Source organism: Chenopodium quinoa, unplaced genomic scaffold, assembly GCF_001683475.1.
Source record: "Chenopodium quinoa cultivar QQ74 unplaced genomic scaffold, ASM168347v1, whole genome shotgun sequence".
Taxonomy (NCBI): Eukaryota; Viridiplantae; Streptophyta; class Magnoliopsida; order Caryophyllales; family Amaranthaceae; genus Chenopodium; species Chenopodium quinoa.
The window spans coordinates 803,474-831,123 of NW_018745286.1; the positions used below are offsets into that span (position 1 = coordinate 803,474).

The 27,650-nt window shown below is 35.8% G+C and overlaps 1 protein-coding gene across 2 annotated transcripts; it reads right to left on the bottom strand.

The window, feature by feature from the left end:
- Nucleotides 1-1,193: 1,193 nt before the first annotated feature.
- LOC110711861 (40S ribosomal protein S23) lies at nucleotides 1,194-27,410 on the bottom strand. Of its 2 annotated transcripts, none has more exons than XM_021890304.1 (4): nucleotides 27,391-27,410; nucleotides 2,741-2,896; nucleotides 2,519-2,645; nucleotides 1,194-1,496 (listed from the first exon to the last, which is right to left on the bottom strand). In XM_021890304.1, exons 1-4 carry the CDS (start codon nucleotides 27,393-27,395, stop codon nucleotides 1,356-1,358), a joined length of 429 nt encoding a protein of 142 aa, XP_021745996.1. In that variant the 5' UTR covers nucleotides 27,396-27,410; the 3' UTR covers nucleotides 1,194-1,355. The 2 variants fall into 2 exon arrangements, with proteins under 2 accessions (XP_021745996.1, XP_021745995.1); XM_021890303.1 differs by lacking the exon at nucleotides 27,391-27,410 and adding an exon at nucleotides 3,668-3,768.
- Between the last annotated feature and the right edge of the window lie 240 nt (nucleotides 27,411-27,650).

A 27,650-nucleotide genomic window follows, 5' to 3' on the forward strand; every position in this document is an offset into this window, starting at 1 on the left:
GTGCCGTGCCGTGGGCTGGGATGTGTCAGAACGTGGCTCGACACGACACGGCCCGCTTCTTGGTCAGCACGGCACGGCCAGGCACGGCCCGCGGTGGCCCGGCACGGCAACACCTCTAAATTGTAATATGAACAAATCAACAAATATATAGCTAGTTTATAAAGAGTTAACAGTACATTTGGTGATCAAATTTTATAACATTTCACCTTTTGAAGATTGGTTGATTGAAGCTAATCTGGCTAAAATATGTAATATATACTTTCATTTTTTTAAAAAACGTATGAGTATTAATTTTTTTTCCGTTAATGTAAAGATGTAATACTCCAATTTTTTTTTTTTTTTGGTCTGTACATTATGACAAATTGACTTATGACAGTATATTAGTATATACGAATTTCATGTCGATCATAATCGGCTATTGACAATATTTTATAATGGTATAATATTAGAGGTGATCATAAATTCGGGTCGGTCCGGGCCTTAATATCAAATGTCATGTCCAAACCCGCCCAAAAGTGGCGAGCTTGTTGGGCCAAAACGGGCTTATTCGGGCTGAGTTCGGGCTTTTAACTAAAAAATCGGTTTTTAGCTTGTCCAAACTCGCCCTATTTTCGGGCCAGATCGGGTCAGACTAGCGGGCTGGAACATTGTTGATCACCTCTATAGTCTATGGTATATTAAGGAAAGCATTGACATAATGAATTTTCTACGTTGTATTGTTCAAAATATCAATTTTTACAATTTTTATTTGTAGATAATTAGCATTGTTAAGGGTCCGTTAAATTCATGGAAGACAAAATTGCACAATCAAACTAAAAAAACAACGAAATTACGATTTATCTTGTACTTGTATATTTGACTTAAATTTTAAGCACATGTTGATTGAACAGATCTATTCATCTATTGTAATATTGAGAGACAGGCCCAATAACTGTGTCCATATGACAATCCAATTGGGGCAAGTCACAGCCCACAATTCTATTAGCCTACTTCGCCACTCTCAGACTCAGTTAATCTAGATGATTGACAAATCTTTGAGAATGAATGAATGGTTAATTCTCGTATTTTAAAGCAAATTTCGGCATATCCAAAGATCCCGATTAATAAGCAAGTTCAAAAAATGTGATCTTGTAGACATGAATTCCGGCAATATACCTTCATGACATGGGAAAGAGAAGTAGATAAACCAACTGGAAACAATAACTAAGAATATAGAAATCATCTTGAATCGACACAAATAGAGCACAAAAACAAAGTAGGGAGGATATCCATTTTTAAAGACGTTCAGTTTCCATTTAAGAGGGTACAAGTTTCATCTGAGTATGCAAAATTGACGACTAATTAACAACCTTAACCTAAGACCTGGGTTTTTCTTTCTTTTCTTTGAAGAGGGCTAGAAGAGAGACACCAGCAACCTTGACAACCTTAAAACGGACTCCAGGAATATCTCCCACAGCATGTCCTTTACGACCAAATCCAGCAATCAACACCTCATCCTGCACAAGACCACAACTCCTTAAGAATGGAAGGAATAACAGAGCATCCACAGAGATAGTGTTGTACACAATATCAAATACCATACCTACAGAGATAGTGGTGACCCAAATAAGTATTCCAAAACCTTAAGCATGACCCAAATTTCCAGCATGAAGCTACACCCAACACTTTTAAACTACATAAATATAACAGAACTTGAATTCTTCTAAGTGACTGGAGTTGTTGAGAATTTTTGTTATTTAAGACACTGGTTCCCAAAGACCCCAATAATAGAATTCGGATTTAAAACCATTTATCCCTACATCACACAACCGTATCTTTGTTCTGTTTCCAGCATACGAATCAGCCACACAACCAACAGTGCCACCAATATAGTTTTTCCACCTACCCTCCACCCTTAATATGAAAGCAGTTGCAGAAAGCAAAAATGAGCAAAAAAAGGAATAGATTAGAAAGACATTTCTGTCAACCATGATAGAAGCATCAAGTGGGGTTTCTGATAGAGTTAGTGTAATCACCATTAAAAGGTGTTGCAGGTACTTGGCTACTAGCAGTGACTAGCACATGGTAGATATGAGGAAGACAACAAATGAGATAGATAATTAAAAGCGACGAAAAATGGAGAGACGAGCATACAGTTAGTGAGAGGAAGATATAATAGATTAAAGGAATACAGACATTCAATGGAAAGGAAAGATTCTGGTCAAATTAGGGGTATAGTTGGACATTCAGACCGATGTTTAGAGAAGAAAGTTTACTAAAGCATATCAAAAGTATATTTAAACTCAATGGTACACATGCTTCTACAGACAATTCAATGATCAACAATCAGTTGAAGATACAGAGTACCTCATATTATCATTCTCTCACACTACAACTCACTATGAACTCATAGTAAAAAATAACTAGCAGTTACCACGAAGTTAGTGTCAAAAGGCATAAAGTAACAGCAAATTCACTAAGAAGCAGTTTGTGAATCAGTAAGTGCATATGCTTGCAGACACTTATAAAAAGGACTTACATTTTCCTCAATGAAGTTCAAACAACCATCATTGGGAACGAAAGCAGCGATCTTCTTTCCATTCTTAATCAACTGCACACGAGCACACTTTCTGATAGCAGAGTTGGGCTGTTTAGCTTCAATACCACTGCATCAAAACCTCTTTGGATAAGTTCTCATACAAAAAAAAAAAAAAAACATATACAATTAACAGTAGTAAGCAGGGAGCTGACATAATCCTACATCTTTTCCAAAACAATGCCCTTAGCATGAGAAGATCCGGCGAATGGCTTCTTCCATTCATTTCCAAGATGTGACTTCTTGTATGACTTGTCAGCCCACCTTTGCCTTCTGCGGTGGGACTTCAGCTTGCGCGCAGCTCCCATTCCATGTGTCTTACTGCACAGAAACAATTTCACAGATGTTAAAAAGAAAGACAAGAAGAAAAAAGTAACACAATTATACACTCCAAGCATTACTTCAATTTAACCCAAAGAACAACCATTACCCTGATTTCTACATATCATACACCTATCAAATTTGATGATCCACTCAATAACAGCTCCGTTTTAAACAAACACACTACTTTTACTTCCATAAATCTCACGCCTGTCAAATTTAATGAATCCCTCAACCAAAGCTCCAATTTCAAAACACAAATACTCCGTACATAACAGTATTTTAGTCCAATCACACTTGCATGATAATATCGATACACCGCCAGTCCGATAAATGTTTGCAATCTCCACTGCCAATCATATCGCAGCAACCAAAGATATAATCCATTTCACATTACATTTCCATTCAAATTTCTTGTCAAAATTCGGGCAATCGATCAAATAACCTCCAAATCTATCTTTACCCAATTTCAATTACTACATAATCTAATCCTTCAATCTAACACAATAATCTTCCTATGTACTTGAATACAACAAATTTGAAAAAATAAAACCCCGATAATTTTTTAATATTAGCATCATTAAAAGTTTCTTAGATTTTCCATACAATAGCAAAAAACCAATTTTGAAATGAATATGGAAAATATGAAACCCCAAATTAACAGCCGAACAAAATTAAGAAATTTAATTTTAAGGACCGTAAAGCAAGAAAATGAATTAAAGTGCTACAACACCGCCAGTTTAGAGAGGAGAGAAAGAGACAAAGACTAACCCCATGATTGCAAGCTTTGGAGATTCGCGTCGACTGTGGTGAAGATGCGAGGAAGAAGACGACTGAAAGAATGGTGAACGAACAAAACTCTAATTCTGAGTTTTGGTTTATAAAAGGTTTTTTTTTTTTTTTTTTTTTTTTTTTTTTTTTTTTTTTTTTTTTTGGTGATTTGGGCTTTAGAGTTGATTTGCTAAAAGTAATAGATAGTGCCTTAAGGCCCAAATCTTGCTCTCAATACTTATTGGTCATTATCATTGGACTACTCTCTCAAGTCCTTCTATGTTTTTTTAGGTGTAATACGGAGTATTTTTCAAATGTGGCAGTATTTTTTAAATGTATTTTTTAAGATGCGCAAAATAGGGCCAACCTAATCCGAATTGATTTGTTTTTAATTTATCTCCATCGAAATTAACCCATGAACTTATTTGAATTTGATCCACAACACCTGGTTTGCAATCGATAAGTTTATATTTGAATTAAACCCATATTTGAACAAATTAAAAATCAAAATCCGATTTTGACCTAATAACACAGCTGCAATATTTGACTGTAAGTTGAAGTGAAGGGGAAAAAAGATCATACCTTAGGTAAAAGTATTTTTACAATGCATTACTCGCACAATGAAAATCATTTTCTATATTATTTTTTTTCCATAAATAGAGCATTATTAATATACTAAGATATATGCGAAATAATTTCACTTTCTAAATATCACAATCAATCATTCCTCTTAATTGAAAAAATATTCCTAGGCTAAAAATATGTTGATGATAGAATCCTCAACCTTTGGAAATACTAATCATTCACTAACTAATGGATGATCAAGTTCAATAAGCAAATTTTTTGTTTTGTTACCTGGAGTGGCAGTGTCCCGAGTATCAATTTAAATGTACCTGATACTCACATCACTTATTTTCTTAATGAATAAGTCTTGTGTATAATGGGTGTACATTAATTTTATTGTAAAACGATCAATTGAGCATAACTTTAACTATTTTTATGGTAACTTTAACCACTTCAAGAGTAACTTTTAATTTATCGTTGGTTTGAATTTTATTTTAATGTGTAATTTCATATAACGTGGTTACATACTATAAAGACTAATATGATTATTCTAATACATTATAAATTTTTTTTTGTAAGATAAAATTTATTAATAGAAAAATAATAACGCTTGCAGTATAAAGGGTAACTTTAAGTATTTTTAAAATAACTTTAACCCGTTTTACATAAATTAACGCACACCCGCCTTTTTGGAGAATTTGTGCTTCTTAATAAAAAAAAACTGCCAATCTAATAACAATTCATGCACACTTACAACAAGAAGATTAACTAAAATAAAGTCCTATTTTTAAAATATCTTCATGTTTTTCATATCTTGAAGCTTCATTTGATCAACTTGATCTTTTTTATCTTGAATTTTATTCAAGAAGACTATCATTTTTCAAGTACCAAATTAATTATTATTGCACATAAAAAACAATTGATAAAACCAAAACAAGTAGCAACCAACTAAAGTTTTTGTCATCACTTCAAACCCAATAAATACAACATCTCCAGAATAAAAAAAAATTCTACCTTTTTTTCCTTTTTTATTTCTTTTTATTTGTCAAATCTTAAGACATTAGAACCTATAATATATTATTTCTATTTTGGCAATCATTTATAATCCACATACACTCAACTTGATTATTTTTAGAATATTATTTTTACACTGAACAAATCTTCAAGGTAAATTTGTTTTAAAAAATTCTAATAAATATGACCACTATATAAGAATAATATTACTCCCTCCGTCTCTTTATTAAAGACCTATTTGGGTTTTTCACGGAAATTAAGAAAGTTGGTGCAAATACATAAGTGCATGTGAAGTAAGAGATAGATAGAGAAAAAAAAAGTGGTTGGAAATAATTGAAGAGAGGGAGAGAGAAAGTATTGGAAATTGATGTAAAATGTCATTATTAGTACAAAAAAGTGGTGATAACACATTAATAAGTGGAGAATATTCTCAAATAGTACAACCTTAAAATAGAAATAGGTCTATAATTTTGATTTGTCAAAAAAGGAATACTGGTCTTCAGGGGCGGTTCTGGGCCGGAGTTAGGTGGTCGACGGAACAGGGCCCCCAAATTTGAGGAGCCCCAAAATATATATATATATATGTAATTAAGTTTGGTATAATATCATGAAATTATAGTTGGAGTAGTGGTTAAAGCAAGTTTGTTGTGTATTCGAGATCTCAGGTTTGAGCCTTTGGGCATATAATTTTTTAATTTTTTGTACATATTTCCTCCCAAAAAATTTTCAATCTACCATTCTAATTCCCAAAAAAACTCTATGTCTTCCAAAACTCTATATTGTTTATTTACTTTCTATTATTATCTTCATTTTATCAAGTAGAAGGCTCATTTTGAAAAGTTGAACAGGGTCCCATAAATAATTTGCAATTTTAGCCTCGACACTGCTGGTCTTTAATAAAAGGATAGAGGGTGTATCATTTTGCATCTCAAACTTTATTTTTGGGAATAAAGTTTACTTTATTTAAAAAAGAAAATAATTTTAGTACGTACTTGTTACATATGTAAGTGTATATACTTATTTTATACTCTTTAAAGTCATATTAATAATATTCTGTTTCAAAATTTTGTGTAAAAATACCCACCGTTTATGTTTTTAAACAATGATATAGATGTGTTACTTTATTCCAAGGATCGTGGTCACAATGTTTGTGTTAACTTGATAGGATTTTTTCATTTGACATAGTCTGAGTTATCTGACTTTGTTCCTGGAAGGGTTGTGACTGATGCGGCTCATCGAAAGCGGGTCAAGTACAAATCTAGTTGTCGGGCAATTAGATATGGTTTCCTTTTCTTCGCTTGGGGAATTAGAGAAAGAGGTTGTTGCGTTCCCTAAGCGGGGTTTAGAAGTTCTCGACGACTCAGGTCATTGGGGCACGTGTTGCTGCTCATATATCCACTAGGATAAATTTGCTATAGTTAGAGGAGTGGGGGCCCAGATTGTATCTCGGCTTTTCACTAATTTTTTATAGGTTGTATGACTTTGTCTGTTTTTTAGCTATAAGAGACTTTATTTCCGAGGTGGTTAATCTCTTTATATCTGGAAGATGTCCTATGCAACTATAAGAGTATATTGCTAGTGCTCCTCTCACACCACTTGTCAAGCCCGATGGTGGTATTCGTCCTATAGCTGTGGGTACTGTTTGGCGGCGTCTGGTTTTGAAGGTGGGTGTTGTTATGGTTGGTCAGTATTGTTGGGTTTCGTAGTGACCCTCACTACGCGGAAACAAAACCCCCCAAGATCCGCCCCGATAACTAAAGCAATTAAGCAAGCATAAAACGTAATTAACTAATAATTAAAAGGAGAGAGAAAGAAACCATACCCTCGATGCGTGCTTCGCTCGCAAATCGAGCTCTTACTTCGAAAGCTCGAGCGTCACAACCGTGACCGCCTCCAACTAGACATTCCGCTCACTTGATGTTACTGAAGAATTAGCTTTCCGATAATTCTGAACCCTCTATCTGAATAATACACTTGTTAGAAGGACACCATTCCTTTCAATCTCCCACTTGTCCTTCCGGACAAGTGTGCATATAGTGTATAGCCCATTTCCTATGTCGCTTAATGTCTCTTCGTGAAATATAAAGTAAGATTCATTGTCATCCTTATTACGTTCAGAAGTTTTTCTCGATCTCCGAGTTCGACTGTCAATAAGCAGATGATTTCTAAAATCTATCTGAGAACGGCCATGCATTTTCACAGTCTCGCTCTTCGAGCGGCCTTGTAAATAACAAAGACATGTTCCCTATTGTTAGTAGGGGGACATTCCCAATCTTGTATTGTAAGCCTTCTTACTAAGAGGACCTAGTCACCCGAGTGTTGCCGCTATGATCCCCAGTTACGGTAGACATTGGACAATATCAAAGAGACTAGTAATCAAACAAGAGAACTTCACAATACTCATGGTCGAGGAAAGAGGTTCCGATAGTTATAATGAGAAATGTACTTATGACAATTCTGAATCTCTTAAAGTACTCTCATAGGTCGATCTGGTGCAGTTCCGAAGTAGCACCTGTGCAAATGATTCATGACTACTATGTCCTTGCAGCACAAGAAACGGTGTTGTAAATCATACTACACACTAATCTCTGGCGGTCATTAATCGTCCATCTGTTTGAATGACCTCGATTAGGGATAATTTTCGATTTAAATATTCAATGTTCACTTATTAGGTGTTTCTTTATCCAAGACATGGTCTTGATACCCTATTTGAATATTTTCAGAAATCGAATGGACTCATTATTTGATTCTAAACCATAATAAAATAGTTTGTGGAATTTATTAGTAAAATTTTAATTCCACCATGAAACTCTTAAATGTTTCATCTTATGATAAATGGTTTTTCAAATGTTTTTAGAGTACTTCTCTTCATTAAACATTTGCAGAAATCACACCCATACTTAATATGCTTGATTTCTTTTATGCAATTGTGAATGTTGTTGTTCACCTTTTGCATAGGTTTAGTTTCAATTTTACTTTGCAAATCTCAACATCTTCATTAATGAACACTTTCATAATAAGATGATAGAATTTGAGAGTGTTATGGATTATCTGTGATTTAGGATTTATTGTCCATGTGATGACTCCCACTCATTTTCATGATTTGAGATCTTCAACATGACAACCTACAATCAACGTTCGACAACGAACTTTCCACTGAACACCTTTCTTTATCATTGACTTTAAGGCAACAATATGCTCAACATATACTTCAGTAGAGTTCCTAATGAAGCTTTGCTCTGCTTTTTATTCCAAGCGGCTCACAATGATTTGGGCTACCCTAATCACTTGTGACCATGGAAATTTCCGCACATTTACACATGGATTTACACCCATGTTACCATTCTCAAGCCGCGACGCATTTTAGCTCGTGCTTATAGATGGCTTCCTTGTTAAGGATCCGATCCTTGCCAAGGATGTGCTCGCAACATCAATTTTCAAATTGTATTTGTTTCCCTGTGTCAAGAACCCATCCCTTTTACTTATCAAAGTATTTTAGATGTTCTTGATCACTATCTAGCGATCCATCGCTTAGATTTTTGAATTGATTGGTATTTTATACTTCTCATGCTTTAAGCATGTAAGTTTGTGGCGATTCCATATCATAGCATACATGGTGGTTATAATTGCAGAACTATTCCCAACGTTATGCCATCCATGTAACTTTTAGCTCATCCAGTTTCACCGAGTCTTGCTAAATCGTTTGCTATGTGACATGGTTGAAAGTCTTTATTCGAGTCTTTCTTGTTTAATTTAGTATGAGCCTTGCTTATACTTTGTTCAAACATTTACTTAGTTTTATATGGGTCGGAATCCTTCCAAGGTCCTTCATGTTTAACACAGTAATTTCCTTTACTCGTTTAAACATTTATTAAGTCTATACAATAGATCTTAATTCCCAATAAGTACTAAGTATCGCCTTGGTCCATTGCTGAAAACTTTCAAATCTAAGCATATAGTATTTGAAATTCATTTCACATTAGAGTTCGTAAACTTCTTCTGGACCTTACAAAAATTGACTTTTGCTCCCACTAAACTTCTTATCTATAAGAACTTCTTTGATTCTCCATAAACCTTTATGAGAATACATGTTCCAATTCCTTCATGCAATGCTTCTCTCAATCCCAAATGGACTTCTTGAGCTTGCTTTCATGTCTAGCATTATTACAAAACCCTTAGACTATTCCCATAGTCTCTTCCAAAATCCAATTTTAGGAAGGCGGTTTCGTATTTTGCCATATTTCATATGCGCAGTTTTGCTAGAACAATCACGAAAAGACTTAAGCATTCCGATTAGTGAATAGGTCTTATCAATGCCGTGAATTTCCTTTTCAACTAATCTAGCTATATATGCATATACATATCCATGTTTGTTACGCTTGATGGGTCTTTCACCCTTCATGTAACTTAATCAAGTTCCAGACATGATTTCCAAACATGGAGTCTCTTTCGGATTTTATGGCCTCTAACCATTTTTCGGAATTTGGATTTGTCATAGCTAATTTACAAGACACTATTCCCTCACCATCCAATGGTGAATAACATGCTTGTAAGTCTTAGGTTTATTTCTAACTTAGTAGAAATTTATAGGATTCAATAAAAGCCTTTTGTGACTTCTATACCTGTACGGGTAATAGGTTGAGCATTTACATTGTCTGTTTGATTCTGACCAATCTTATCAACTGCTTCTAAAGCATTTTGATTGTCAGTTTTATCAGGTTGACATTGTTGCTCGTCCTCTCGAACTTCGTCGAGTTCGACTTTCCTCCCACTTGTCATTTTGGAAAGGCGTTACTTTCCAGAAAGACACCATTTAGAGCAACAAACACAATGTTCTCAATTAGGTTGGGGAAGTAATGCCTGTAGTCTCAATGCAAAGAGACATGTATATTGTCTTTGGGTAAAAGTTCGTTGTGAAACAAACAGTTAGCTCCTTCTTGAGGTATCTTAGCCCTTATTGAGCCACTTAACTCCCACTGAGTCAATGAACTCCCACTGAGCTAAGAGCCCTAGACATATATACTTGAAAAGACGCTAGAAACTATTTCAATCCATAACTGAATATGGTGTCCTTTCTTAGCTTCGACCCTTTTGTTTAGTGTAACATTTAGTCATTTGTGCAAATCTTTAAGAAATTTATAGGAAGGGATGTGATCCATCATCATTCGAGTCATTTCCAAATGACATCGAGACCTCCGTCAAGAAACACTATGTTCTTTGTGGAGCTCATGTGAAATTTCAATTTCACAAATTTGATATGATCACACTTGGCTCAAGTAAACATCGCTCGATATAATCCAACTAGACGTTGTGATATATTGCCAAGTCGATTCTATACTTCACTGAACATTTGAGCTACTCAAGGTCCAGTTTGCTCACATTTGATGAATATAGCCATATTCTTGCAAATTCTTGTGAGACATTGAAGTAATGAATTCCTTTTAGCTTTCGCAGTCAATTATCTATACCAAGCACAATAGCTCCTTTGTTTGTCTTGCTTGTCTTAGAACGATTCCAAATCGATCATCTGTCAAGAGTCTATCTAATAGAGCCTTGAGTATGTTCTTGTCGATGTGACATTGCTAAAGATGTTTGGAACACAAATCATGTCCATGACTTTGATTTTCGTGAGTTTCATGGTTGGGAAATGTTTGTTTATAATCAAGAATTCTTGACTCATGGCTCATATGACCATGTCATTCAAGTAAACTTAGCAACTATTGCTTTTACTTTTGAATGTGAGTCTTTCCGTGTGTAAACGGATCGTTTGCTGATTATGGAACACAATAACCATTATTTGTTCCAGCCTTAGTTAAAAGGTCTTTAAACAAAACAAATGACCTTACAACTGATGTAGCAGCACTTGCTTCATTAAAAGCTTGTAAGTCAATAACTTAGCTTGTCTTTATTTGTTTGAGGTCACTTTCAGAGTGGAACACTCAAGCAGTATCCAATACTTGTGAAGATAATGAACTGCTAAGTTAACATGAACTCATGGGTAAGAAAAGAAGCTTATCCCCTTTCTTTGTTCCTTGTTTCATATATTTCTTATCATACATCATCTCATAACTTTAAGATTCATTTCTTTAAGTTCCTCGACTTTTATACTTTGTTAGGCATAATTAAGCATCTAATGCGCCGTAAAACAAAGTTTTATCTTTTCAACTAATTCGTACCTGAATTGCTTCATCAATGAGCCCTACTCATAAGCGTATGAAGTGAAAAGATATGTTGGTTGTCAACTTTTGACAATATTTGAGTCCGAAAACTCAATATTTCATGTTTATCAAAACTACCTAGTATTTTGAAAACATGATATCCAACCGTCCTTTCGGACTTAAGTCATAAAAGTCAATAATGAGAGGTTGTATTTTAGAAATGCCTTTTCTTTCTTTGAGAACCATTCTCAAAAGATTTGTTTTAACCAATCAATGGAAACAATATAATTTGATAGAGAATTCTACTAATATATAAGTGCAAAGTTTAACCATTTATCAAGATCATAATAAGTTTGAAATTCAAAACATTCATGTAAATTTTCAATCTTATTATGCGTCTTATCCACACATTGAAAAATTGTCCCTTTTAGGCGAGAATAAAACGATTCCAAGATCCCAAAGATCAAAAAGTGATTAAGCATGCTTTGGCTTGTCTTAACACTTAATATCTTAGGGTAAGCAATCCAATTGCTAATAGCTCAAAGCTACTCTCGGTTCGACAAAACGTCGCATCTAATGCTTCCTTGACATTTTATCTCTATTGCCACGACATCTAAGGACTCCTTACTGATATCGTTGAGCTTAACCAAGACAACTTGTATACCTAGTATACCTTACGTCCCTAGGGAAGTAGTGATGCCTCGCTTTGGCGTAATCCATCACATACGCGCATTAGTTCGGTAAGTGTTGTTCTTGGAACGACAAATTTTAGCTCAATATTATCAAGGGACCTAGGGTTTCTATGTTGGTTGATTTAAGTGAACTTAACTAATCATCGCAACATACAGAAAACCTAGACATGCATCTAGCAATCATATATAACAACAATATATATAAGGCATAAATTTGATGCACTTGGCAACTAGCATGACCCCTTGAATTCTTCAAATCTTCAAGGGTCTTCATCTTGGCTCGTCTTCATCGAAACGCCGTCTTGAGACATCTTTGCCAAAATTAAAATAACTAGCTACTACGACTAGGATTAATCTAAAGTACAAAAATACTCAACGGTTCGCAGACCGTATTTAGATTTACAAAAGTACATAACGGAACGCAGTCCGTATTTTCGGGCCCCACTAGTTGTCTTTTTCAATAACCTGTTTTGAAAAACAATCTTACATTCACCCATTCACTATTTGTGAATGGCCCATGCAATTTTACGAAATACATAATTAAACACGCAAACTAGTAACTAACTTAGGTGGTTAATCCGATTAACGCACCTAATTAAAACTAATCAAAGTTGTTTATCCATTACTTCCTTATTTCTAAAAGGCTCATGTAATCAACTAAGCTCCTACTAAATTCCGCATCCATACTTAATTAATCCGATTAATTAAGTTGGTATAACCTATAATTTGTCAAAATTTTGCAAAACTGAAAAATCGAGGTTTTAATCTCGTTAAAATAATTACATAAAATATTTTAAAACGAAAAAATTGCAAAATTTCTTAGCTCAAAAATTAAGCAAAACTTCCCACAAAAAACCCTAGTGGGTGCGCACCATGGCTGCTAGGCAGCCCTTGGCCCTGCGCCATGTTGCGTGTTGCTGGCAGCTAGCAAGCACGTCTAGCGCAGCCTACTTTGCTAGCTAGCACCAGCAGCACGCTACGCATGCTAGCTGCTCGTTGGCGCAGGCAGCAGTGGGCTGGATGGCTGGGGCTTGCTGCCTCGCTGCCCAGCAGAAGCACAAGCGCGCCAGCAGCCTAAGGCCCACGCACTACCACATGCATCACGCAGCAGCCTTCTCGCCACACATCAATGCACAACAGCACACTATGAGGCTTCCCCTTGTGCGCACCATAGGCAACCACATGCGGGCTGCTGCGCAGCCCGGCTAGCCTTGGTGACACTTGGGGTTTTCGCCTCGATTTCCGTGCATATTTCTCGGGATTTTAATCCCGATTTACGTGCAATGTAAAATTAATCTAAATCTATTTTAGAATTAATTTAGTGCAAAAAGAAAATAAAATAAGTCCAACTTAATTAAATTCAATTTTATTGGTGCACAAGCCTAAATCATCCAAAAAATTTTATTTTGAACAAATTTAGGTCTTTCTTTATGCTTAATATTAATTGAGCTATGTCCATAATTAATATTTCCAATATGCAAATTAATAATGGATTTGACAAATGGGAGTTGGAAAAATAAATTAACCATCTAATGATAAAAAAATTTCCAACTTTCTTACTTGTGTAGAATACCAAGATTACATCTTCCAATGTGAAGATTAATCAAATTTTACACTCAAGTATTGAACTTCATGGATTTTAATCAACTAAACATGAAAAATCCAAACTTTGCTCAATATGGAATTTAGGGTTAGAGTTCCAATCATTTAAACCTTTAAAGATTAGAACTTTAACATATTAGGAACTTAAAATTACATGTTCACAACAAGTATTCACACATCATTGCAATTTATTTGCAAAATTTGTGAAAAACAAGTTTACGTGAAAAAAGCATATCAACTTAAGCACTAATTAAAACTCCATAATTATGCTTAAGAATATTTTTAAAAACAGTAGATTAGGGATGCAATAATGCATTTAATCTAACCTTGTAATGCTTGCATTAATCAAGGCTTAAAAAGAATTAAAATTTTCGTTGAAAAACGAAAAACCCCAGAAAAAATGGGTTTTTGGTTCGAATTTGGCTTCTGGACAGTATTCGAAGAGGGATGAATCTGTTTCAGAAGGTCGATTCCACCTAAAATTCACTATTTTTGAGCCAAAATCTGGGTTCGACAGCCAAATTGAGAAAAAAATACGAGTTTTAAAATTAATTAAAACGAGCTTCTAATCTAATTAGAAGAGCATAAACCAGAAAATAAATCCTTTTTAAAACACCTTAATTAATCAATAATTGCAAAAATTAAAAGGAGCGCGGCTCTGATACCGCTGTAGGGTTTCGTAGTGGCCCTCACTACGTGGAAATGAAACCCCCCAAGACCCGCCTCGATAACTAAAGCAATTAAGCAAGCATAAAACGTAATTAACCAATAATTAAAAGGAGAAAGAAAGAAACCATACCCTCGATGCGTGCTTCGCTGGCAAATCGAGCTCTTACTTCGAAAGCTCGAGCGTCACAACCGTGACCGCCTCCAACTAGACATTCCGATCACTTGATCTTACTGAAGAATTAGCTTTCCGATAATTCTGAACCCTCTATCGAAATAATGCACTTGTTGGAAGGACACCATTCATTTCAAGTATTTGGGAAGTTACTTTGATGGTCTTCAATTTGGTATTGGGTTTTCTTCAGGTGGTGAGGCAATTATTCATGCTATGAATCGGTTGATTGAGGATCATGGTTTTGTTGTTGGTCTTTTATGTTGTTGGTGGATTTTCAAAATGCCTTCAATATTCTAGTTGATCGTGCGGTCATATTATGTGAAGTTCGTCGTCGTTGTTCGGGCATTTCGCGATGGGTTGAATTTTGCTACTCTAATCCAATCATATTGTATTATGGGGACCACACCTTATGGTCGTCTCAAGGGGTGTAGCAGGGTGATCCCTCTAGTCCTCTACTTTTCGCTTTAGTTTTGCAACCCCTAGTGTGTAAAATCAGATATGCTTTTGAGGTATGTCTTCAGGCGTGGTATTTGAATGACGGCACTATTATTTGTGACACTTTGGTGGTGGGGAAGACTCTGCAATTGATTATGGAGGAAGGGCCTCGTTTTGGGTTACATCTCAACATGGAAAAAATTGAAGTCTTCTGACCTACATAAGGCCCGCGAAACAGGCTTGTGGGTGTCTTCCTCCCTAATATTTCTCGAGCTTCACATGGTGTTAAGTTTCTTAGTGTTCGATTCCGATTTTAGTGGTGATCTTGATGCAAAGGGTGACTAAGACTATTGCGCTTATGGATAAGGTTGCTAAGCTAGATGATCCTCATTGTAAGTTGTTGTTACTTAGGGCATGCACCGGAGATTCTAAACTCTATTTTGCTTTGCGTACTGTCCTCTTAGTACTCTTAATATAAGGCGGCTAAGCACATATTCGACGAGGCTCTTCGATCTTCCTTAGAACGTATTGTTAATGCTTCGGGGCTTGGGTTTGGCGATTGGCAGTGGCGGCTTACCACCTTACCATTTTCATTTGGAGGGCTTTGTGTTTATTCCGCAGGTGATGTTCGTCATTATGATTTTCTTGCTTCTTGGTTACAGTCTGTTGGTTTAATACCCCACAATTTTGAAAAATATGGTTTGGTTTAGGATTTTTTGTAAACATGGTTTACGGTTTGGTTTGTTCAAAATTTATAAACCAAACCAAATCGTAAACCAATAAATCGTATTTTAATATTTATATAATTTTAAATACATTAAAATAATTATTATATATTAAAAAATAATAAATAATAATAATAAAACCATTAAAAATCAAAATACAACATAGGGTATACGTATAATAATGTATTATGAGGGTCAATTGATTGTTATTTTTATTGTAAATTTGTAGTACAATTTTCCGTTTGGCCTAATAATATTTAAACTTTATTATAAATTAATGAAGTATTATTTGGCAATTTTTAGGGAAAAATATCGTCTCATTATAAAACGCAAACCAAACCGCACAAAACCGCATTATTACGGTTTGGTTTGATCCGGTTTGAATACTAAACGGTTTCGTTTGTTTTGAAAAATTGACCAAATCGTATTTTACGATTTGGTTTGGTTTGGTACTCAAACCGCACTAAACCAGACCGTGTTCATCCTTAGAAGCGGGTCAAATATGAATCTAGTTGTCGAGCAATTGGATATGGATTCCTTCCCTTCTTCTTTTCTTCGCTTGGGGAATTACACAAGGAGGTTGTTAAAGCGGGTTCAGAAGCTCTCAACAACTCAGGATATTGGGGATCATACTGTTGCTCAAATTTTCACTAGGATAGGATTTGCTATAGTTAGAGCAGTGGAGGCCCAGATTGTATCTCGGCTTCCCACTAATTTATTGTAGGTTGTATAAAATAATAATAATAATAATAATAATAATAATAATAATAATAATTGTTTAAAGCGATTACGGCAGTGCAGGGGGACGTCAACGACTTCCACGTCAAGTTCCGGCAGCTTTCCGGCGGCTTTAGGTGTGTTTAGGTCAGGGGCAGGGTTCTTGGTTGGTGTGCAATCAAATCAGGCAACAGGTCCTTTCAACGCTATTTTGGTGTAGTTTTTGGGTGAAAATCAGGTGGAATCGAGCTTCATTTCTGCAGTCTTGTAGACGGTTTTCAGGCGGCTTCTCCGACGAAGGTTTCAGTTAGGCGTATTGCAGCCGGTTTTTTCCAATTTCCGGTGACATTGAGGCAGGTTTTTTAGGCGTTTTTGGGGTTGTTTCTAGGTTATTTTGAGGCAGGTTTTTGGGGCTATTTTTAGAAAGGTTTTTAAGCGAATTTTGTTCATTTTTTATGCGAAATTCAGGTTGTTTCTGTGCGTAATTTAGGCTGTGTTTTTTTTGCGGAATTTACTGGTGAAGTTTTGAGTGCTTTTGGGTGCAGTTTCTGATTTTTTATAAAGTGTAATTCCTTAGCATATATCTGATCAGTTTACAGGCGTTTTTGCTCTGATTTAGGTCTGCTTATGGACTGCTTTTTCTGGTCAATTTTTGGCCAGTTGTTCTAGTGTGTTTTGGGTGGATTTTGTAGTGCGTTTTGGGTGCATTTTTCAGGCAGCATTATAGGCGGCAGTTTCCAAGTCGTTTTCTGGTCAGTTTGGGGGCTATTTGCTACGTAAGTTTGTTTTTTGTATTTGGTTGTTTTTGTCTCGTATCAGCTTTGTTGGTGTTTCTTGCTACTTGGGTAGTATTTGGTGGTGCATGTTTGTTTGTAGTTATGTCAGCTACCGTTGTGAAGTTTTATTGTCCCTTTGTGGGTCTTAGTGGCTATCAAGATGGGAGTGAAAATGGCCTTACTAGAAGTTCTCTAATCAAGCATCTTAGTGATCGTCATTGTTGTATCGGTGCGCGAAATATCACCCAACGTTCTATTACTTCTAATTTGGCTTTTATACTGAGGCAGAGGTTACTTTTATGCGTATGGGGATTTGGTTATGTGGGCTTTGCTACAAAACACATACACTAAGTTCTAAGTGTCGTCATGGTACGGGTGAAGATGTGTCACCTCCTGATGAAGGAGATGGTATTGTTCGTTTTGTGCTTCATAATTTCACCAAGCCGTTAGCTCAATCTTCTCCTGCTAAAATTGGACATGTGGATGGTTTGGTGCGAGATCATAACGGTGGTTTTGTTGTGGCTCTCCTTGATTGTTTGTTCTCTAAGGGGTTTCGCATTGTTAAGTATATCCCTCCCAATGTCGTTTGGGGTTTTCTCAGGTTCTGAAAGGTGCTCTGGTTTAGGTGATCTCTAAGTTCGATGAAATTTCTAATTGGGTCATTTCGTTGGTGTTATCTCTTTGCACCCTTATAACCTTTCGCACGTGGAGTAGTTGCGAATCTCGATCTTCGGTAAAATGTCGATATCATGAAGATAGTATTTCCCGTGCTATTTGTTCTTGGAGTGCACCAGGTGGTAGTTTGTAGCTTGAGAGGGGAACTTTGGCATAAGATTCTCTTACTTTGTTGGTGGTTGATGACGAGGACCTTGATTTGGAAGAGTGTAATATAAAGCAATGTCGTAGGAAGATTTACGATGGCCAGTACACCGCTGCAGTCCGAATTCTTTCTTCTTCAGGCGTTGCTCCTTGTAATAAGGTCACTCTTGCGGATTTACAGTCAAAGCACCCTTCTTCCCAACTCCATCTTTGCCTGATATACTTGTTGATCACCTTCATCTTGTTGTGACTTCTGCTGTTGTTTTGGATCGGATTAAGAGTTATCCTCGTAGCACATCATGTGATAAGGATGGTTTACGTGCTCAACACTTTATGGATTGTTTGAGTGGTGCTGATGTGGCAGTCTCGGATGAGTTGGTTGACTTTATTACCGGGGTGGTTAAATCTCTTTCTAGGTGGAAGATTTCCTATGGAATTAAGAGAGTATATTGTTAGTGCTCCTCTCACACCACTTGTGAAGCCCGATGGTGGTATTCGTCCTATAACTGTGGGTACTATTTAGAGACATTTAGTTTCGAAGATCGGTGTTGTTATGGTTGGCCAGTCTTTGGGAAGTTACTTTGATGGTGTTCAAGTTGGTGTTGGAGTTTCTCCAAGTGGTGAGGCAATTCTTCATGCTGTGAATTAGTTGATTAAGGATAGTGGTTCTGATATTGGTCTCTCAATGTTGTTGGCGTATTTTCAAAATGCCTCTAATCTAGTTGATCGTGAGATCATGTTACGCGAAGTTCGTCGTCGTTGTCCGGATATTTCGCAATGGGTTGAATTCTACTACTCTAATCCAGCCAAATTGTATTATGGGGACCACACCTTATGGAAATCTCAGGGGATGCAGCAGGGTGATCCCCTTGGTCCTCTGATTTTTGCTTTGCTTTTACAACCCCTGGTATGTAAAATCAGAGATGCTTTTGAGGTATGTTTTCAGGCGTGGTATTTGGATGACGGCATTATTATTAGAGACACTTTGGTGGAGGGGAAGGTTCTGCAGTTGATTTTGGAAGAAGGGCCTTATTTTGGATTACATCTCAACGTGGAAAAATTGAAGTATTCTGGCCTACAGAGGACCCTCGTAGCAGGCTTGTGGGTGTCTTTCCCCCTAATATTGCTCGGCTTTTACATGGTGTTAAGTTGCTTAGGGTCCCGCTAGTTCCGATCTTGGTTTTAGTGGTGAGCTTGTGATGTAGAGGGTGACTAAGGCCATTGCACTTATGGATAAGATTGCTAAGCTTGATTATTCTCAGTGTGAGTTGTTGTTGCTTAGGGCATGTACCGGAGTTTCTAAAATCTACTTTGCCTTGCGTACTTGTCTTCCTAGTACATTTGAGGCGGATCAACGCACATTTGATGGGGTCCTTCGATCTTCCTTGGAGCGTATTGTTACTGCTTCAGGGCCTAGGTTTGGCAATTGGCAGTGCAGGAGATGTTCGTTATTATGATTTCCTTGCATCTTGATTACAATTTGCTGTGTTGCAGACTAAGCTGGAAAACAGGTCGGGTTCAGGTCGACTTGTTTAATAAACAGGACAGGATCCCCTAACCTAAACCCGACCTGTTTTTCTGATAGCTGTCCCGAGCCTGACCTGATTTAAACATGCCAACCTGTTTTGTATTTTTTTAATGAAAAAAACCCCTGTTATTTTTATACTAAAAAAAACCTTATACTTGTATTTAACTTGTTATTTTGAATAAAACTTGCTGTATAAACCAATCAATCAATAAAAATACATTCAAGTCAAATAACCATAATTTTAGCATAATAAGTTCACAACATACTCCAAAATCAAAATCAATGTCTTGAGGATTTAAAGAGGGAAATATTCCCGACAAATAAAAGTGGAAAACCAAGGTGTGAAAGGTAGAACTGTTTGAGGGTTGGCCCCAAATCAACTCTACTTTTATTAATTTAATTTCAATTTTGATTTATTATTCTTTGAAGTTACTAACAATTTATTCATGATGTAGCAATTTAAAGGAGTGCACGGAACGTGAGTAATTCACTTAATTACTCTTGTTTTTCTCATTGCTAGTTTCATGATTAGGGTTATTATTATGATTTGATTTGAGTAACGATGTTGTGGCTAAAATGCTTCTAATGCTAATGATGCTTTAATTATTGTATTGATCAACATATTGCATGTTTAAAGGGAGTATGTAATTGAATATAATGCCTAATAAGATAATTTTGACGACCGATTTAGGTTCCTTTTTAATCTTATTGTTTAATCAAGTGATCATGATATTTTAGATTTATGTGTTGCATTAACATTCAACCAATTTAGCCTAATAATAGTTTGGAGCAAATTGAATCTTTGTTTGTATGCCTTTGAGATCGCAGGAATCACTTTTTACAATAAGAATTGAGTAGAGGCCAATATGGGCGAATGTGACTCCATGATTCACTTCATACCATCATCCCAGATCCTCATTTCGTGGTTCCAAACCATGTGGATCGAGTTAGTAATATCATGGATTATGAATGGGGTGTAACCTTCTCGGGTCAATCGTTGTTGCTTATCGTGGTTGCCTTAAATGATCCATGAACGGTTTACAAGTTCCTTAAAAACTTGTTGGCGACTCTCTACTTTGCTTTGTCCTTACTCGTGTCCCTAATCGTATGTCAATTCTCACTCTCTATGAGTGCCAAGCATATTCACAACATGTTTAACGTAGGCGCTGTCACAGATCATCTCCCATGCCAATCATAGGCGTCATTTGAGTCACTAAGCAACAGGGCATAATCGTAGCTAGGGGGCTTGCCCTTGGTGCTCAGCTGAGCATTTCCCCCTATAGAGCTTTATTTAGCCCAGATAGATAAATCCTAGTGAATACCCAAATGACGGTAACCCAATAATGGGACATTTGGGGGCCCAAACGAAGTCCAAATAGGCCCAAATTTGGGAATCCATCATATTTTGGGCCAAGGAATACCATGGTGGTGTCGGTTCTTCGAGATGAGGTCCCGAAATACAAGTTTTGGCAACAGGTAGTCCGAAAAACGCGAGATGCTTCTAGAAGGTTCTGGGCTTCACTAAAGAGTTCTTTTGAGGGGGTATTTTAGAGGGGATGTATCTATAATATTCAAGGGTCATCTTGTACATATTAAGAGTTTCTAGGATCTTCTATCACTAGTAGAAAAAATGAACCGGTGCCAAAGGAAACGGGCGGAGAAGCTTGATGCATTTTGGCACCGATTCCTCTTAAACCGATGCCAAATCAACTATGTTCAAACCGGTGCCAACTACAAAAAAAAAAAAAAAAAAAAGAAAAAGAAAAGGGATTTGGCACCGGTTCTAAACAAAACCGGTGCCAACTGGTTAAAAAAACTGGGTTTAAGCTTTCTTCTTCTTTCTTTTTCCCCCTGCTTTCCCTCTTCTTCGTTCGTTCTACTCTACTGCTGCTCATCCCTCTCCAACTCCATTGAAGCAGCTGCCATTTTCTATTGCGCCGAATTTTCTTCTTCAGAAGCGTCAGTTTGTTTTCCCCCAATTTTGGTTTCTAGGGTTTTAAGGGGTTTTGAATTTTTGATTTGAAGTGAAGATTGAAGAATTTGGTCATTTTGGCTATGGATTACGAGCCTTTTCCTTCTGATATCAGTGGTATGTTTGTGTATTTTGTTTTGTTTTTAGAAATTACATTGTTGTATTGTGATATAATTTTGAGTTAATTCAATTTCTGTTCGAATTTTAGGGTTTAGGGCTCTTGTTTTTTCATGAATTAATGATTTTATTGTTGCTGTGTGTTGAATTATGTTGAAATTATACAGTTCCAATGCTTTGATTGTGCATATAGTTATCAGGGTTGTTGTGCTACATTTGAATTGATTGATATTTTTGGAATTGCTTATATTTGCCCCTTTTTTCTGGTGATTCTCTATTAGTGGTTTACGAACTTTAGTAAAATAATATGAGCGATTGCGATAATAGTTCAATGATTTAGTAATTGCAGTAGGTAGGCGGGAAATTTTGATTTTGAAGCTAAGCTTTGTTTAATGGGATTTCTGGTGACATTAACTGCTTCTGCTTCATGTTGTCGAAATTGTTGCCCAAATTGAGTGATTTATGTCTTCGTTACGTTATAACGGGGTTCGGGACAACGGGAAATGCCAGACATGTGCATGAGATTATGATTTGGAAATTGGGATGTCTAGTAGGAAGTGTTATTTTACTATTTTTACTCTAGTGGAAAAGTGAATGATGCCCAGTATTTATAAATTATTATGAGGGAAATTTTCGTTCAAGCACTTCCCCTCAATCATTCTTTAATATATTATCCTTCTTTCTTTCCTTATAGTCTATATAGTACTTTATTCTTGGGTGCATTTAGAAGCATTGTTCAAGCACTTTCCCTCAATCATTCTTTAATATATTATCCTTCTTTCTTTCCTTATAGTCTATATAGTACTTTATTCTTGGGTGCATTTAGAATTTTTCAAGTCTTGAGGACAGTGCTTAGTGAATAGTGAAGCCATGAGTTGATATGAGTGGATGACAAGTACATTTTCGTTTCTTCTGCATCAGCATCTAGCTGATATAACCTGGCTTCCTTTTGTGTGAAAAATTTTCTTGAAATTGATTAATGTTTTTGTTATGCTGGACATTGTACCCTTATCAAATTCTTATCAAATAATGAGCTTGCTTCGGCTTCAACGGACAGCACATTGAGGCTGTGGGACGTGAAAGACAGTTTACCAGTAAGTCTATAAAGTTTCTATTTTGTCATGGTAATTTGGTAACAAAAAGCCAGAACAATGAAGATATGGAAAATGAAAATTCTGGACTTTTATTGATATCATGCTTCTTTGGTATTGATCCAAAGTTGTAGTTTTATTGCTGCACGAAATTGGAAAGTTGTTTAGTTCGATAATAGAACTCAACTGGCATGAATATTAACACTAGTAGAAAAAATGAAAGAGGCACCCCCCTTTAGCACCGGTTCGTGAAAAAGCCGCCTATGCAGGTAATGGTTTCATTCATTTTTCTGTTTGAAAACTTGTCTCGGTCTTGGAGTTTGCAGGAAGTTTGATACTCAGTCTTACTGATGATTAATTGATTATATGGAAACTTAGCACCTAATTTATGGATGTGTAGTGGGTCACATCACATTACAGTTGTGGTTACTAGCTTACTACTTGGAAAAATCAGGAATGGGAAAAGGTATGGCACCTAAGAGAGCCTGACATATATATTTTAGAGATTAGGGGATAAAATTGGTTAGGGGATAAATGAGTCAATTTCATATTCAAACGAATAAATTAATGTCCAAAAGCTCCTACCATCGCAACTAATGACCAACACTAAAAAATATTGGGCATAAATGGACTTTTTTAGTAACAGTATTGAACTTTAAAATTAGAGACCAGATAGGGCTCTTCATAGTTTCTCCTCACATGTAATCCTCACAAATGATAAGACGGACAGCTACTTATTTGTGCATTTTCAGTTTGGTGAATTTTTTTTAAATGAGCTCTTTGAGGTTATGGAGTGCGTAAACCCAACATTTGTTGATGAAATTTCTATTATTTTAAGTCCTTGTGCGTATATATGATGGTTGACCTGTATCCTTTATGTGCTCTATAGTTGGAAATCTTTTTCTTTGCGTGTGTATCGTTGGGACTGTAAGATTTTACCTCTCCAACCTAGCTGGTTTAAGTTTCGAGTCTTTTGACTGAAACTCCCATACAATCATTCAAAAAACAATAGTAGTTACAGGCTGAGGCGAGCTTGTTAATCTAGTATACCACTTAAGCTAACTAAACTCTGAAACTTATCCTACTTATGTGTGACTACTCTGTGTTTGTGATTCTACTTGTAACTCAATTATGCTATATTGCTATATCATTATTGAAAGGAACTAGGATTTTTTGTTAACTTTCACACAGCTGGTAGAGTTTAATCAATTCCAACAGTGTCTGATGTGCTGCTGTCCAAGAGCTCTAGTTGCTATCAAATCCTCTTTCGTGGGAAATGTGTTTTCTAGCCTCTTGTATATTGATTATGATGACAGGTGCAATTGCTTCTTTTTTGTTAACAAAGCTCACTTTGGTTCTTTGAAAACATTAAGAAACATTTGATTCAAGAAAATTCATTTGATCTTTTAGAAATTGTCTATTGGTTTTATAAACAGATTTCTCTGTGCTGTTATATAGCTCATATAGCCATTTATTTTCAATGTTTCTCCTCATTCGAGTTCAAGGCATACGTAATAAGACAGCTATAGTATAAGACAGCTACGAAAACAATTTGTTGAATATAGTTTATTTTCAATATTTCTCCTCATGGATACTTATATCGAGATTCACCTATATCGAATGGATACTTTTCTGTTCTGATTCTGTGTTAAAAATTGAAACTTTGATGAAACTTGTGTTGATAATCTATTGTTTTGGTTAGGGACTTAGGGTCACAACAATTACCTGTTTTTATTCTGAAATTTGATTATTATGCTCATGATTATTAATTTTCACTCATGTTTTGATACTTTTGTCTTGTGATTATGTCATTTCAGTTCAATATAGCTGGAAATTTAAGAGTAAAATATCCTTTAAGCTATGGTGGCAGCAAGTTCATCTTCCATTTGTGCAATAAGTTTGTTCTTTAGAGTGAAGGGTCAACAATTACTTCACCCAAGATGTCAAGATGCTACTTTTACCATGCTGAATTTGCCCTGCTTAGGAAGAAGTATCAAAGGTATTAGAGTAGATAGAAATTATATTTTGGTTCTAAAATACTGATCAACTTTTTGCCTTTGGCCCACTACCTCTGGCAGGAAAAATTATCCTACTTGTATTTCTATAGATCACTTGGAACATTTTTTTGTTGATGAAGAAAAAAAACGATGAAATATAGTATCTTTTGCAAAGAACCAAATATCTACCTTTTCACAAATCAGCGGAGCAGCATCAACAATATCACTCATGCTACCAATACCACCACCAATGGATACTCCCTGTTGCCTTCTCACTAGCAAACAATATAGCCCAAGTTCTTGACTAAGACTACAAAAGCATTTATTTTTGCCACCTGAAGAGCAAAAGAATCCTTACAGTTCTTTCTTTCTCATCCTGCTTCGTCGGAATCCAATTTGCATCTTTAAGGGCCTCATCTGCAGCACATAGTGCATATCCTATAAACCTTGAAATTGACCATTGTTCTGTTAATATATGTTCATCAATTGCTCAATAAGGACAATACCAATACAGCAAAAAATTTCAAACTTAAAGTTTTGAGTACATTACATACTCAATGGAAACTCCATTAGTAACACGCGCACAAATAACTTATTCATTAGAAAATTTACAATTGTAACTTCTGATCAAAATCGAATACGACCATTTATATTAAAAAAAAATGTATATACAGTAAAAAGAGTGACATGTAATTGCCATGCTGAATTTGTGCTGTTAACGTCTGTTTCTATTTTCTCTTATGGTACTTGTAGTTGTAGTTCTTGTGGATGCCTCCTGAACATGTTCTATTGGATGAGAATGTTAAGGCTAACAAGTATGCATACTACTGCATTGATGCTTTTAAGGTAAGCTTGCTTCTTCTTACTCCTCACCACTATTAGTTTTGGTTTCTGACCTCATTCCTATTTCTCCAGGTAAGTCCTAACAATAAGTTGATTGCATATGCGGTGAACAGTGTGAAGTATGATTTCAGGTAACAAAATTTTGCTATAAAATCAGACAGCCTAGCTATCTAGATACCAATTTGGCTCTGTGCTAAAGCTTTTATATTTCCCCATTTCTATCACATCTACCTAGAATTCCTTGAACTGCAAGCCCTGACTTCTGTAGTGTTTGCCTTGCTGGTCATTGGATTTTAATTAAGGCACTATTATCTCTTGCATGCGCTCTGTCTTACTAGTAAACCAGAGTTACTTGTTCTTGTATTGTGATGAAATTGCTTCGTGTTCACAGGATCAGGAACGCAAGGAAGCTACTACTGTAGACGAGACTTTTCTTAGAGCTCTGGAATACGGGCTTCCTACTCGATTTCCAATGTACACAATATATAGTCCTATTATGTATATGTGTAATATTACAAGTTATTGAAGAAAATATATGTGTTTTATGTATATTATGATTATATATAAGTATTTGGTACAATTTAATTGAAAAAAAAAATGGGCATTTTTGATATCGTTTTAAAAAGAACCGGTGCTAAAAGTTTTTTTTTTAATTTTTTTGGGGACTTTTGGCACTAGTTCTAAGTAAAAACCGGTGCCTATTGGGGGACTTTTGGCACCGGTTATAAGCCAAAACCGGTGCCTATTGTACTGAAATTAAAAAAAAAAAAAAGCGCGCCATGGGTAATTGGCACCGGTTAACCGGTGCTAAATTTTCATGGATTTGGCATCCCTCAAATCCCAAACGGTTCAAAACGGTGCCAAAGGGGGGGTTTGAACCGGTGCCTTTTAACCTTTTTCGTCTAGTGTATGTATGTACATAAGTAGTGTACGTTCTAGAATGTTCTAGGGTGGTCTTGGGCATTCTAGACTTAGGAAGAGTGTGGAACCTCCTTGTATATATGTTCCTTTGGAGTTGGGAACGTTCTAGAGAGTAGTGGAGACTTGTAGTCTAGAATCCTCCATTTGAGGAGGTTAGAAATTCTTTAGAACCTTAGGGATAGTTGTGAGGATGCCTATAAATAGGTCATCCTATCCATTTGTCTATTTCAATTAACATTTTCCAACATTTTCCAACTCTCTCAGAGTAAGTAACACATAAATTGGAGTATAAGAAAAAATAATATTAAAAAAAAAAAAAAAGGTTGAACAAATTATAGGTGCTTAACTGCTTATGTGGTCTTTTAACATACATACGTAGCAAAACTTAATTGAAGAAGAATGTATTACTACATCGTTACATCAATAGGAGTATTTTAAATCAATAAGACAACAATATTTTAGTTCAACCACAATTACATAACAATATCGATACGCCGGTGCGAAAAACTATTGCAATCTCCACTGTCAATCTCATCGCAGCAACCAGACATAATCCATTTCACATTACATTTCCATTCAAATTTCTTGTCAAACTCATGTTATTAACCAAATAATCTCCAATCAATTTTCACCTTATTTCAATTACTACATACACTAATACTTCAAATCCAAAATGATAAAAAATTTAACCAAATTTGAAAAAATTAAGATCCCAATAATTTTTAATACGAGAATGATTGAAAGTTCTTAAATTTTCCAAACAATACCATGTAAAAACCAACCATTTTTGAAACTATTACATAAATTATAAATCTCCAAATCAACAGCTGAACAAAGAGAAATTTGAAGGACGATAAAGCAAGAAAACGAGCAACAACATTTTGGAGAGGAGAGAGAAAATAGAGACTAACCCCATGATTGCGAGCTTTGGAGATTTGCCGAGTGTGGAGAGATGAGGCAAGGAAGAAGACGACTGAACCGAGAATGGTGAGCGCAGGCCGCAGACAAAACCCTAATTCTTAGTTTTGGTATTTATAGTATATTTAAAAAAAATTATTAATTTTTTTTTCTTGTGATTTGGGCTTTGGAGTTGATTTCTATGAGCTTGAAGCAGTAACAAATAATGCCCGAAGGCCCAAATCTTGCTCTCATTACTTGTTTTTTTTTTGGG

Bases quoted from the DNA above. Each gene is read 5' to 3' on its own strand.
- LOC110711861 (XM_021890304.1), bottom strand. The intron at 2,646-2,740 runs GTAGGATTATGT...GTTTTGATGCAG, and splicing joins GGCATTGTTTTGGAAAAGAT to TGGTATTGAAGCTAAACAGC. The intron at 1,497-2,518 runs GTAAGTCCTTTT...GGTCTTGTGCAG, and splicing joins TGAACTTCATTGAGGAAAAT to GATGAGGTGTTGATTGCTGG.